This window comes from Schistocerca cancellata, chromosome 3, assembly GCF_023864275.1.
Source record: "Schistocerca cancellata isolate TAMUIC-IGC-003103 chromosome 3, iqSchCanc2.1, whole genome shotgun sequence".
Classification (NCBI taxonomy): Eukaryota; Metazoa; Arthropoda; class Insecta; order Orthoptera; family Acrididae; genus Schistocerca; species Schistocerca cancellata.
In genome coordinates, this window is record NC_064628.1 from 912,747,531 (window position 1) to 912,761,051 (window position 13,521).

Genomic DNA, 13,521 nt, shown 5'->3' on the forward strand with positions numbered 1-13,521 from the left:
AGTTATTTTGCTCCCCAAATAGCAAAACTCCTTTACTGCTTTAAGTGTCTCATTTCCTAATCTAATTCCCTCAGCATCACCCGTCTTAAGTCGACCACATTCCATTATCCTGATTTTGCTTTTGTTGATGTTCATCTTATATCCTCCTTTCAAGACACTGTCCATTCCATTCAACTGCTGTTCCAAGTCCTTTGCTGTCTCTGATAGAATTACAATGTCATCGGCAAACCTCAAAGTTTTTATTTCTTCTCCATGGATTTTAATACCTACTCCAAATTTTTCTTTTGTTTCCTTTACTGCTTGCTCAATATACAGATTGAATAACATCGGGGAGAGGCTGCAGCCCTGTCTCACTCCCTTCCCAACCACTTCTTCCCTTTCATGCCCCTCAACTATTATAACTGCCATCTGGTTTCTGTACAAATTGTAAATAGCCTTTCGCGCCCAGTATTTTACCCCTGCCACCTTTAGAATTTGAAAGAGAGTATTCCAATCAACATTGTCAAAAGCTTTCTCTAAGTCTACAAATGCAAGAAACATAGGTTTTCCTTTCCTTAATCTTTCTTCTAAGATAAGTCGTAAGGTCAGTACTGCCTCACGTGTTCCAACATTTCTACGGAATCCAAACTGATCTTCCCCGAGGTCGGCTTCTAGCAGTTTTTCCATTCATCTGTAAATAATTTGTGTTAGTATTTTGCAGCTGTGACTTATTAAACTGATAGTTCGGTAATTTTCACATCTGTCAACACCTGCTTTCTTTGGGATTGGAATTATTATATTCTTCTTGAAGTCTGAGGGTATTTCGCCTGTCTCATACATCTTGCTCACCAGATGGTAGAGTTTTGTCAGGACTGGCTCTCCCAAGGCCATCAGTAGTTCTAATGGAATGTTGTCTACTCCCGGGGCCTTGTTTCGACTCAGGTCTTTCAGTGCTCTGTCAAACTCTTCACGCAGTATCATATCTCCCATTTCATCTTCATCTACATCCTCTTCCATTTCCATAATATTGTCCTCAAGTACATCGCCCTTGTATAGACCCTCTATATGCTCCTTCCACCTTTCTGCTTAGAACTGGGTTTCCATCTGAGCTCTTGATATTCATTCAAGTGGTTCTCTTTTCTCCAAAGGTCTCTTTAATTTTCCTGTAGGCAGTATCTATCTTACCCCTAGTGAGGTAAGCCTCTACGTCCTTACATTTGTCCTCTAGCCATCCCTGCTTAGCCATTTTGCACTTCCTGTTGATCTCATTTTTGAGACGTCTGTATTCCTTTTTACCTGCTTCATTTACTGTATTTTTATATTTTCTCCTTTCATCAATTAAGTTCAATATTTCTTCTGTTACCCAAGGAGTTCTACTAGCCCTCATCTTTTTACCTACTTGATCCTCTGCTGCCTTCACTACTTCATCCCTCAGAGCTACCCATTCTTCTTTTACTGTACTTCTTTCTCCCATTCCTGTCAATTGTTCCCTTATGCTCTCCCTGAAACTCTGTACAACCTCTGGTTCTTTCAGTTTATCCATGTCCCATCTTCTTAAATTCCCACCTTTTTGCAGTTTCTTCAGTTTTAATCTACACTTCATAACCAATAGATTGTGGTCAGAGTCCACATCTGCCCCTGGAAATGTCTTACAATTTAAAACCTGGTTCCTAAATCTCTGTCTTACCATTATATAATCTATCTGATACCTTCTAGTATCTCCAGGCTTCTTCCATGTATACAACCTTCTTTCATGATTCTTGAACCAAGTGTTAGCTATGATTAAGTTATGCTCAGTGCAAAACTCTACCAGATGGCTTCCTCTTTCATTTCTTAGCCCCAATCCATATTCACCTACTATGTTTCCTTCTCTCCCTTTTCCTACTCTCGAATTCCAGTCACCCATGACCATTAAATTTTTGTCTCCCTTCACTACCTGAATAATTTCTTTCATCTCATCATACATTTCTTCATCATCTGCAGAGCTAGTTGGCATATCAACTTGTACTACTGTAGTAGGTGTGGGCTTCATGTCTATCTTGGCCACAATAATGCGATCACTATGCTGTTTGTAGTAGCTTACCCGCAAACCTATTTTTTTATTCATTATTAAACCTACTCCTGCATTACCCCTATTTGATTTTGTGTTTATAACCCCGTATTCACCTGACCAAAAGTCTTGTTCCTCCTACCGCTGAATTTCGCTAATTCCCAATATATCTAACTTTAACCTATCCATTTCCCTTTTTAAATTTTCTAATCTACCTGCCCGGTTAAGGGATCTGACGTTCCATGCTCCAATCCATAGAACGCCAGTTTTCTTTTTCCTGATAACGACGTCCTCTTGGGTAGTCCCCACCCGGAGATCCAAATGGGGCACTATTTTACTTCCGTAATATTTTACCCAAGAGGACTCCATCATCATTTATCCATACAGTAAAGCTGCATGCCCTCGGGAAAAATTATGGCCGTAGTTTCCCCTTGCTTTCAGCCGTTTGCAGTACCAGCACAGCAAGGCCATTTTGGTTAATGTTGCAAGGCCAGGTCAGTCAATCTTCCAGACTGTTGTCCCTGCAACTACTGAAAAGGCTGTTGCCCCTCTTCAGGAACCACACGTTTGTCTGGCCTCTCAACAGATACCCCTCCATTGTGGTTGCACCTATGGTACGGCCATCTGTATTGCTGAGGCACGCAAGCCTCCCCACCAACGACAAGGTCCATGGTTCATGGGGAAGGACATATAAGGTAGTCAACTACAAATATACTGTGTGTTTCATTCTTGTAATTTCTATTATTTTGTGAAAGCTAGACTGAAATTATCTTCAAAATTATTCTGTCTTACTTAAGTTTCATTATCTGAGACTAAATAAAAAAACTTCAATCCTTTGGTCCCTACATATCAGCAGTATTTTCACACTGCTCTGTCACATGAGTTCCAAACTCTTTGGAAAACTTCTCCTTTCTGCTGTCACCAGCATGAGATACATATTTTCTCACATTCTATTACTTTAAAAAAATATCCATTCTACTCTATTCTTAATCTCACTTTATTATCATCATAATGGATGTTTTTTTTAATTCCTATCAATGACATTTGATACATGTCCAAAATTCTATATTAATTTGAATATGTTTCTAATCGCACCTCAAATTCACTGATAAACAAAAGAAAGAATTAGCCTACATGATTAGTCAGCTATTCATGTAGTCTTAACTATTTATCCTGTCTTTCTTATGCAAGAACTCTTCAAAACTATATCAGATGCCTTCTTTTTCAAATAATACCAGAACAGAATTTACAAGTTTCATTATATAAAGTGTGAACATGATTAATAAACATTAATTTTTGTTTTTCATTGGGTGTTTATTTAAGCCTGTTAGTTGTCTTTAGTATTAATGTGCAGCCTATAAGGAATCTCCTAACTGCTCTTCATCTGTTGGCATAATTTGACACTGCATTCAGCTGCAATTTAACAATGATTACACTATGTGCTCTAGTGAATAACAAATGTAATTTTAATTAATCCTACCCTTTTTATGTTTGACTTATTTAATTAATTCTGCTTTATAAAGTGATTTTGGCTTCACTGATCAGTCCAATTATTTGCATGAATCTGTAGAAGGTGAAAATTCATGCATGATGGTCAAATGGCTTCTGTGATTGGAACAATAGTAACAGCAGTAGCAATAATTATAACAACAACAACAAATGAAAAAGGAAACTGTTTCTAAGGCTTTGTTTCACTTCACTCTTCAAGAAGTATTCAACATCCCAATTTTCTAAGGGGATTTCTTTTTATTCCTTTTCTAAAAATACATGTACAAGCTTTGCCATCATACCTCATAATCTTTACTTCGAATTTCACGTTCCAAATCCCATTTCTGACTTTCGCACAGATAAACACGATCATAATACTCCTTCACGATAGCCTTGAGTTGTGCTAGAAAATCAAATTAGCAATTACAGTTTAACAGGTGTTATTTCTATGTGACGCTTATAGTGGGAGAGCTAAGAGGCTACAGGATGAAAAGTACATTTCATATATCCTAGAATACTCTCCAGACTCTGTAAATAATTTTGGAAACAGGAAACAGACACTCATTGGTGTGCATGGCCAGAAGCCTCTCATGTATGTCCAAGAACTCCAGACTTCATGTTTTTGTATAATAAAGTGTTTTGTAATAATGTAATTGTAGAATGTGTATACTGTATTAAAAATTTTAAACTTTGATAACAACACTGGTCTACACAGTATGACCGAAACATATGCTCCAGTGAATAAAATAAATTTTAGAAAATAAAAATGACAAATATATAATAATTAAAAGCTGCCCATGTATTCTGGCAGTCAACATAAACTTGAAACATGACCTTGTTAAAGTGTATTGCAAAAGGAACGATCACATAAAAATGAGGTATGCCTCATCATGTTTTATATGATCTTTCCTCATGATGACCACTTAAAAAGAGCTTATTATGATTAAGCAAACAAATCATATTAAAAAAAACAGACTTACCAATTTCATGTTTGTTATGTATTGTTATTTTCAAATTATCAGAATTCTGTAACTGAAATACAGTTTGAACATCTAGGAGATGAAGCTCTGAACATTAAAAGAGAACAATGGAAATTACACTTCACCTTCATGTAAAGAACTCTGAATGAGAGTAAAAATTACTGTGATGTATTAAACTGCACAGCATGGAAGGATCAGTAATTTCCTTGTATATGTTCAAAGCTTTACCTCTTATCCACACAGTGCAATTAGGTTCTGTAACATATTCATATGCTACAGGAAAACCCATTTTGTTATCAAATTAATTGCAGTTGCGACTAAATTTAAAAAAAAAAAACCTTCTTATTTTAGATTTGCAAACGTAAAATAAATCGTGCAGTATTGAAAATCAATTAAAAGTTATGAATATATAAACAGAAATAGAGGAAATTCGTTAACTTGTCAGAAGAATATAAAATAAAATATGAGTCTGGAAGAAGAAATAAGCTGAAAACTAATTTTGAATAAAAACTTTGGGCTTGAATTACCTCCTTATCTTTGAAATTTATAAATATTTCAAGATCGTATGCATCACTTGCAAGTTTCATTAGTCTGTCGTAGTACATTTTGCAAACGCTCACGAGTTCAGCTAAAAGCAAACAAAAACACACACAGATTTATAAGGTGTCTACAAAGCGAAGGGCCACTATTACTGGACTATCACGTATGGAACGAGAATTGCATAATGTTTTGTAACGTAACTGATTTCAGTGAGAACTTTTACTTACAGCAAAGACAAGAGTATACAACTCCTAGAGATCTGAGAATCATCTTTCATGATTCTTTTTCTGTTTGTCTAGAAATGATAAATGTCTTCTTAACATTGTAATTCTGCAAATTTTATCTCCACCACTCTCAACATACAAATGAATGTTTAATGAAAATGTTCAATATTTCTGTACCAATGTTACTCACAAAAGAGTGCCCAGGTGTTCTCGAGTGTTTGACATGGTTATGCTGGAGCTGCTACTGGCAGTACATGACCACACAAAACTGATTGCCCTTGAAGTGAACAACACGTCATTGCAAGATCCATTCCTTAAAAAGACATCCTGAATGTGACTGTGCTTTCAGTATGTTTAGATAGCTCATCCAAGTCCTCATGACAAAGAGCAGGCCCATAATTACTGCTCTGATCTAGCGCATGGGGGTATGCATGCACAGAATGTGTACAGTAGGGCCATCTGGCAAGTAGCCTGTACTAGCTGTGCCTGCCTAAGGGAAGACATTATTTTAAATTTTAAACTATGAATTTCTTTTGCAATTTAACTTTTCTTGTATAGCCAAAACATGCAATAACAAATAATGTATCTTGACCAAAAAATTTTCCATCTGGAGGAACACAATCTACAATTCTCTTTTCCATTAGCAATAGTCTCAGATTCTCATACACAATAGGTCAATTCTATAGATGGGACACACAGAACATTGCACTAATCTACAAGGATAATTTAACAAATAGAAGAATAAAAATAGATCTCTCTTTTACATTCATTTATCTTTTGCCTTCCTGTTGTTGCTGCTGTATTGCCTTGAGTTTTTTTATCTTTATTGCCAGACTTGAATAGTTGCATGTCTCCTGTGTAATGGCATTTGTTAAGTTATAAATCACAGGTGCATGGGTACATCATCCAGTGCCAAACAGCAATGTTCAATTTTCAGGTTCTTTCGTTATTTTAGTTTTTGAAAAGTATGACATACATTAAAAGTGTGGATCAATGGACATTGTTACATGTGAACATCTAGCAAATGACATATGAGATTTATTTAAAGGAATGCTGACATTTTCAGTGTATTACACATACCTTAAGCCAATAAATGATGCTAATCAGTGACTACAATCTAAAGATGGTACCATGTGTTGTAATAACATTTCATATGACTTATCAGTTTTGAGGAAAAGCTGCTGACAAAAAATGTGTAAAAATATGTAAATAACTACATGCTTATGTTAATTTGTGCCCCAACTCAGTACAATTGAGATGATCAGAAATTGTCTTTTACATTACTAAATGATAAAAACATTAATGTCATTCACATTAAACTGAAGAACAGAAAAAGTTGAGCAAGTGAGCATTGCTGAAATTTTACGAAACACGATCTCAACAAAAAACCTCAAATTGGATGTTGCACTACAATAAGTATCATCTTTTGATCATATTTATGAAAATATTTATTTCATGTAAGAAAGAGAACAGAGTTGAACAGATATGCCAGATATTGTCAACAATAAAATGAATGCTAGCACAGGCATTCTTGCAGGGGAGCAGTGGCTGTTAGAAATTAAGCTTATGCATAAATCACATATAACTTTTCATTAGAAGTGACTTGTGACTGCTCTACTGTTTTAATAAAATGAGTGTTTGAGAGCTTCACTATGTATAAATGTGAATGTTGTTTCTTATTTGTAAATGAAGGCAACAGCATCAACAACATTTGAATGGTTTTATTGAGTCATTAGATACTGCACAGAGTTTCCAAATGTGTCAAGTTTGTAACTCTTACATGACATGTAAAAGAGAGAGAGAGCAGGTTCTCTTTGCAGTGGAGTATACATAGCAGGACATTTACTACTATGGAATACAGACAAAATGTATATCTACAGGTGGTATTACACCATTAAATAGCTGAATTACACAGATAACATATATTACACAAAATATGGGAAAGTTCACTGGAACATGGATAAATCTGCACAAATCCAAAGCATGTAATTTTAAGGCACTTGTATGATCACATATATCTGAAATAAATAAAATTCCAGTTCACTACATTAGAAAAGCATTATTCACAATAGGTACAGGTAAACATGTCAGGGCTAGGATGATGTCACATAGATGACTAAGGGGATTTTTGTTTCTGAATCAAACTGCATATCATGGGGGCAATCACTACTTTGGTTAAACAGATGATCTATATTTCTACATATTTGCTCAAGCAACATGGAAATTGTAATTAATTAATATACAAGCAACCCAAAGGGTCATAAACAACAGTAAAATAAGGAGAAACACAGCATTTGGATATTAACTACCATTTCTAATCTTCAGGGTCTTTTACAGGATGGTTATCACTATACTCACCAGTTGCAGTAATGCACTTATGAAGTAAACAAGCACACAGTATATGGGTCAACAATCCATTATGAAACCAAACTACAGGTAAAGCAGTTACAACAGAATAATGTCACTTAAAATTTTCAAATGCCTCAATGACTGATTATAATCCTTAGTTTAGACTTTGAAACATTATGTTACTGCAACTTATTCATACTTCCACCAGACACAGCTACTTATACAAAATCTGAAGGAAACTAATGTTTTCACAGTGCGTGTTTTTTCAGTCTTTGATGCTCAGACTTTAAATGGTATAATTTGTTATGTAGTCCATAACTTTTTACTGAATTCATAACTAAACAGATAAGTACAGTAGACTTTCTGTACCTAGAAGGCCCAATGTTTCACTTTCATGTTGTTTACATTAATAATTCTACAAAAAAGGTTTTCTAATGCCATGGAATGCCAAAAAGAGTGTACACACTTTGAATGAAACTTTTTTTTTTACTTCTACAAGTAAATATGGTCTTCGTTATTAATAATAGTTTATAGTCAGACAATGAACAGAACTTAGGTAGAAGTTTCTATAGTGCATAATAACATTTCACCAACAATTAAGCATACTTTCCAATGCAGTAAAGAGACACAAAATTGTAATACAAGATCAGATTTGTTTTATATGTGTTTGTCGGAATACTTATTTTCACTTTTGCAAATGAACTATAATGAAATTGAGAACTGCTTCACCAAATTTCATTCTTAGAAAGCATGTGAGCAGGAGTGAATAGAGAAAGAAACCATAGCCTAGTGATATTGAAATGGAAATAGAGCACTCAGAAACATCATTTATGACTGCATAATTTATGCATGAAAGTAAAACAAGACCATTCTTTACTGCCATGGAACATGAACTACGTTAACAGGAGAAATAGTAAAATTATGCATGGATACTGGACAATTATAAAAGAGTAGACACTACTGGAAAGTGAATTAACATGCATTGTTCCTTTAGAGTATGTTCAGAATACAAAATCTTATATTTCTTCCTAAATCTTCACTGATATGTAACACCGCATGTAAATACAGAACTTTTAACAACTGGTAACTTTTTTAGTGTGCTAACACATTACAGTTTTTCATGTACACCTCTATTCCAAACAGGTCTGAGGGACAGTTAAGTAAAAATGTCTCAAAAGTGATATTAGAGTAAAAGAAAAAAGATATATGTTTTGGTATGTGTGACATGTCAGTCACTCGTAAAAAAATAACTATTCTAAAGGCTGACTCTATTTGAATAGTGAATAATTCAAAATATTTAAAAGCCTGGAACATGTAGTGATAATATCAACAAAAAATTAAAATAATGAATAATACACTATAAATGTGAAACTACACATTACTGATCAAAATAATGAAACAAAGTGTGTAACTAGCAGCCATTACTATGTTAAAACTTAAGAATAATCTGCAATAAATAAGCATTTATAAAATAGTTTATTTAACATTAGCTGCAACTATGTCATTAAGCAAATCTGTCAGTAATGCTCACTAATGCCTAAGCATTTTAACAGCTATACTGATACTATAAATCTTGCCTACAGCTGAATACGGTGGGACCAAAAGACAAAATTTTTTGTAGTGTCTCACTCTTAATATATGATTCTCCTAGTAGTTTGTAATAATCACATATTATATTGCAACCAGATTACTACAACCAATGCAGACTGTAGATAGGACTAACTCTGTTTGTTGCTAACATCAGAGAGAAGCAGAAATCAGGCAATAAGACTTGATGAAGACTCAAAAACAAGGCATTTCATGAATAATGAGGAAAACACTTGTTATCAAAACTGTAAAAGATGAGTTAAGATTGGGAAAAAATGTGATATAGTACGTGACACTAACCCAGAGATTCTGGAATAAATGTCGCCACCACCACTATGACTTTGAGTTCAAATGTCTGGAGAAGTAATGGAACTAGAACAGGAAATATGAGTAAAAGGGTCAAAGAGAGATCCATAATTTTGTATGTTTGTGTGGCTCAATTCCATTGTCGGTAAGTGTCAGACGCAAATCTGAAGGTCCACGATTGAACACTCAGCGAGTTCTAGGATTCTTTCTGTCACTTATCACTCCTCTCCCCTATGGCAATAATTAAAGAATGGAAAGTCCAGGATGGACTATGTTGCTATGGCAATAATTTGTATATGTGAAAAATACCAAGGTGCATCATGATTTTGAGTCCATGTGTAGGCCCATATGTAACTGGCTGTCAGTTTAAGGCCTAATCAAAGCAAGTATGTTCCACATTCCACAAGACCATGCTTAATAAAGCACTGTTATGTTCAAACCAACCTTTGTACTGAGGGTAGCTTATACTTCTTACGTATGTCAACAATATCTCATGTGTTCCACATTCAGCATTATGTATTTTTGTCTTTGTTCTTCACTAATATAATCTGCAATTTTAAGCCTTAAATTCTGTGTTTAATTAAAAAAGGTAACTGAATGTTAAAAATGGCATATGCTCTACTTAGCGCCAAATAGAGTAAATGTTTTTCATGAAAAATTTTATGCATTAAATTTGAAAAGTGCAAATGTTTTTGTAAAAATATTAATTCCATAAAATATTTATGAAGAATTTAATTTAGCTTTGGTGTATTAGTATTTTAATAACAAATTTTTGCTTCTATGCCTTTGTATATTTTATAGCCTATATTTCACTGGTGTGGATACTCCTTACTGACTTCAGTGCTGTCAGTGGTTTTTGCATTAACTCTGATTCAATAAGAGTCTGCTACCCAGCATTTAACTGTGTTGAAAATCACTTAGACATATTATCACTTTCCAGTTTCACTGTAAATATGAAATTGTTTAAGCCAAGCAATTGTCACAAATTACTTATGTATGGAAGATTGTTTTTCTTGGGTAATTTGAAAAACTGTAGGTGCTGCTTATAATGATACTTAGTGGACTCTAACTATACAATTAAAAAAATTTTGGATGTCTAAAATATAAAGTGACAGGAAACAGCAGTTTCTTGGCATGCACTATGACAATCCATTGGTTGATCTGAGATTAGTACTGAGATGATATAGGAAAGAAAACAGTGAACTGTATTTTGTTCTTCAAATCTTAGAAAGTTGATGAATTATAAAAGAAAGAAGCAGAGTGCTAACATAGGCACAATGAGATCTAGTACACACATCTTAATGGTACAAAGAGATGCTACAGAGCAATACATTCCAACTGGCCAGAAAAAGGCTTCCTAACATTGTTAATAAATACCCAAAGAGAATTTCTGATGTTTTGTGTGGAATCACAGCCCTAACTGAACTCATAGAATGGATTAATAGACTGATTCATGCTTTCTGTCATCAGAATAAAAACAGCTTAGTACATAATTTAGTAGCAGAATGTGAATATGAATTTCTTGGTGTCAAAATTTGTTAAAAAGTGGTATGATTTTGCCTTTTGATCCTCCAAATCTTTACTACTGAAAGTGCTGCATACACAATTTGAAGCAATGGATTCCATTTTAACCTAATGATATCCATGCTCAGCTCTTATGCATAAAATCTGTATAATCCAGGAGAAAAATATGTTACTGTTGTTTAATGCACCATGTACTGTTCTGTTGTGTGAAAGAAAGGCATACCTAAAAGCAATTAAGATGATAATGTCAGCAAGCAAGCTGCAATAAAATATTAAATCTCTTCACCTTATGTACAGTTTCCCTGAGTATTTTTTCGGTCTTCAGTTAAATAATGTACATCTAATATCCTATTTTTGTGTATTCCTGCCTTTAAATTTCAAAACTGACATTATCATCTACTGCACAACATTCTTCTCCTGGATCTCACTCATGCTTTCATAAGAGCTGTACACACCTCTAAGTCCTTTTTTGCCACTTCGTACTCGAGGTCTAATTTCTCTCCTTCTAAGTTCACGATGCGTTTGTGGTAAGTGTTGATGATGGATTTCAGGGTTGCTATGACACAAAATATCTGATATAACTGGCAAAGATTTACAGTTTTCTGTGCAAGCCTTTACAACAGTTGCATCACATACATGGGACATTAATGCATTCATTATGATATTTAACTGGCATATGATGACAATGTGAAGTAGTAATTTATGGCTCTCATGAAATCTAAGTTATGGCTGTTGTTAAATAAATCAAGATTGTGTTCTAATTGTGTGGTCTGTATACATGTTACCCAAAATTGCATTCAAGTGTTTTTGAAACACAAGTACCTCATATTATAATTATACATACTCTTCTTTTCACGTGCTGTAGACATGATTTGTTCCACTCTCTTACAACCATTCCTTCCAAGGTATCCAATACTGTTCTCATGACAAAATCACATATTAAACTATAACTACACAAATAACTGCTGTTGGCAAATTGTGGCATCTGATTGTTGAGATATATATGTATATAACAGAATAGTTCATTAGATCTTCTCTGTTAGTATGCAAATAAAAAAAGCAGTTGTGACACAGGGTTAATGATGAACATTTACATTACAAATGATAAGCTGTTTCTACTAAGATAGATTCTTGCTACAAGGAAGTGCACATTTTAGATTTTAAGTCTTCATATGTGGAGACTTGCAGATTTCTATTTTTTCCCCTTTTGTGACAGTGAGATGTGGCTACATTAGAGCAATACTGATTTTAAAGGTCAGTTAAGTTGCTGCCAACTATTATGATTGTACGCTCTACAGAATTATGATTACACGCTCTACAGAATGGATCTCTTTTGTGAATGAAGGGAATACATGATAAAATGAAACAATAAACACATTATAGCACATTATTTTGAATGTGTTGCAGGTTCAGGCTAAAAATAAAAATAGTAATAACACAAAATAAAAGGAAAAAAGGGTGCACAGCAGAAAAAGCAAAATCAAATACAGAAGAAGAAATGCACTTACAGAATCTGCAGAAAAATGAATTTACAAAATTAGTTTTAACTTCTGAGTTCCACACTGAGAACTGATGCTGAAAACTACACATATAGCGTAAATGTTAGGATGCAGCTTTAGCATCAAAACTTTACTGTGTTAAGAATAAAAACACCAAAGCATTTAATTTGTATAAAGCTAGCTTACACTGCCATTTTACACCATTCTTGTATTAATAAGTTGTATAGTTACAGAAGTATTTACATTAATGTGAGCACTCCTATGAAATGAAAATTCTGTGAAATACTAGAAAAGAGCAGGATGTAAAATGGAGCAATATTTTTTGGGGGATATGAAGAAAAAAGTTTTGTTAAAACACATTAAATGAAAGTATTAACACAAAGACTAATATTAAGGAAGTCAGTGTTGGAAGATGAATAACTGAATGATGGAAACTGAATAACTTTTGCCTGTGTGTTTGTTATTTTTCACTACCTCAAAGTCTTTCTTTTTAACTGCATACTCCAGATCAAACTTTTCATCTTCCAGCTTCTGGATTCTAGCGTGATAATCCTTGAGCACACGCTTAACTGTATCTGTAGGAACATGAAGAAACAAATGAGTTGTATGGTGCTAAGATACTGATGTTACCTCTAGAGACATTGGTCTTTGTGGTGAGAAAGACTTACATGATCGCTTTGATCACTGAAAATTGTAAACAAACAGTAAAAAGGTGGAGTGTTCCATGCAAAATCTGAAAACAAATGTCTTGTGGGAGATAATGAAATATTCAATTAATGGTCTAGACCATCAAAGTTGAGTAACAAATGGAGTACCAAATGTTTAAATTGACTAGGAGAAAGAAAACTGTTGTAGAGATATATATGCATACAGCACGACTGCCGTACTCCTCCCAGTGAGGAAAGTAAATCATAATTGAAACAGAAGAGATGTTACCTAAGGGAATGAGAGCCATTTACAATCTTTATTCATATATATAAATGTTTGGTGTAGGT

At 34.2% G+C, this 13,521-nt stretch overlaps 1 protein-coding gene across 4 annotated transcripts in view; it reads right to left on the reverse strand.

Moving 5' to 3' along the window:
• Positions 1 to 13,521, reverse strand: part of LOC126175987 (troponin I 3-like) — a 132,122-nt gene that overhangs the window by 73,732 nt on the left and 44,869 nt on the right. For 2 of the 4 annotated variants that reach the window (XM_049923095.1, XM_049923098.1), the window contains one exon: positions 13,001 to 13,101. In XM_049923095.1, the coding sequence (XP_049779052.1) occupies positions 13,001 to 13,101 (101 nt within the window). Of the gene's footprint in view, positions 1 to 3,819; positions 3,921 to 11,482; positions 11,584 to 13,000; positions 13,102 to 13,521 lie in introns of all 4 variants that reach the window. The other 2 variants (XM_049923097.1, XM_049923096.1) reach the window with 2 other exon arrangements.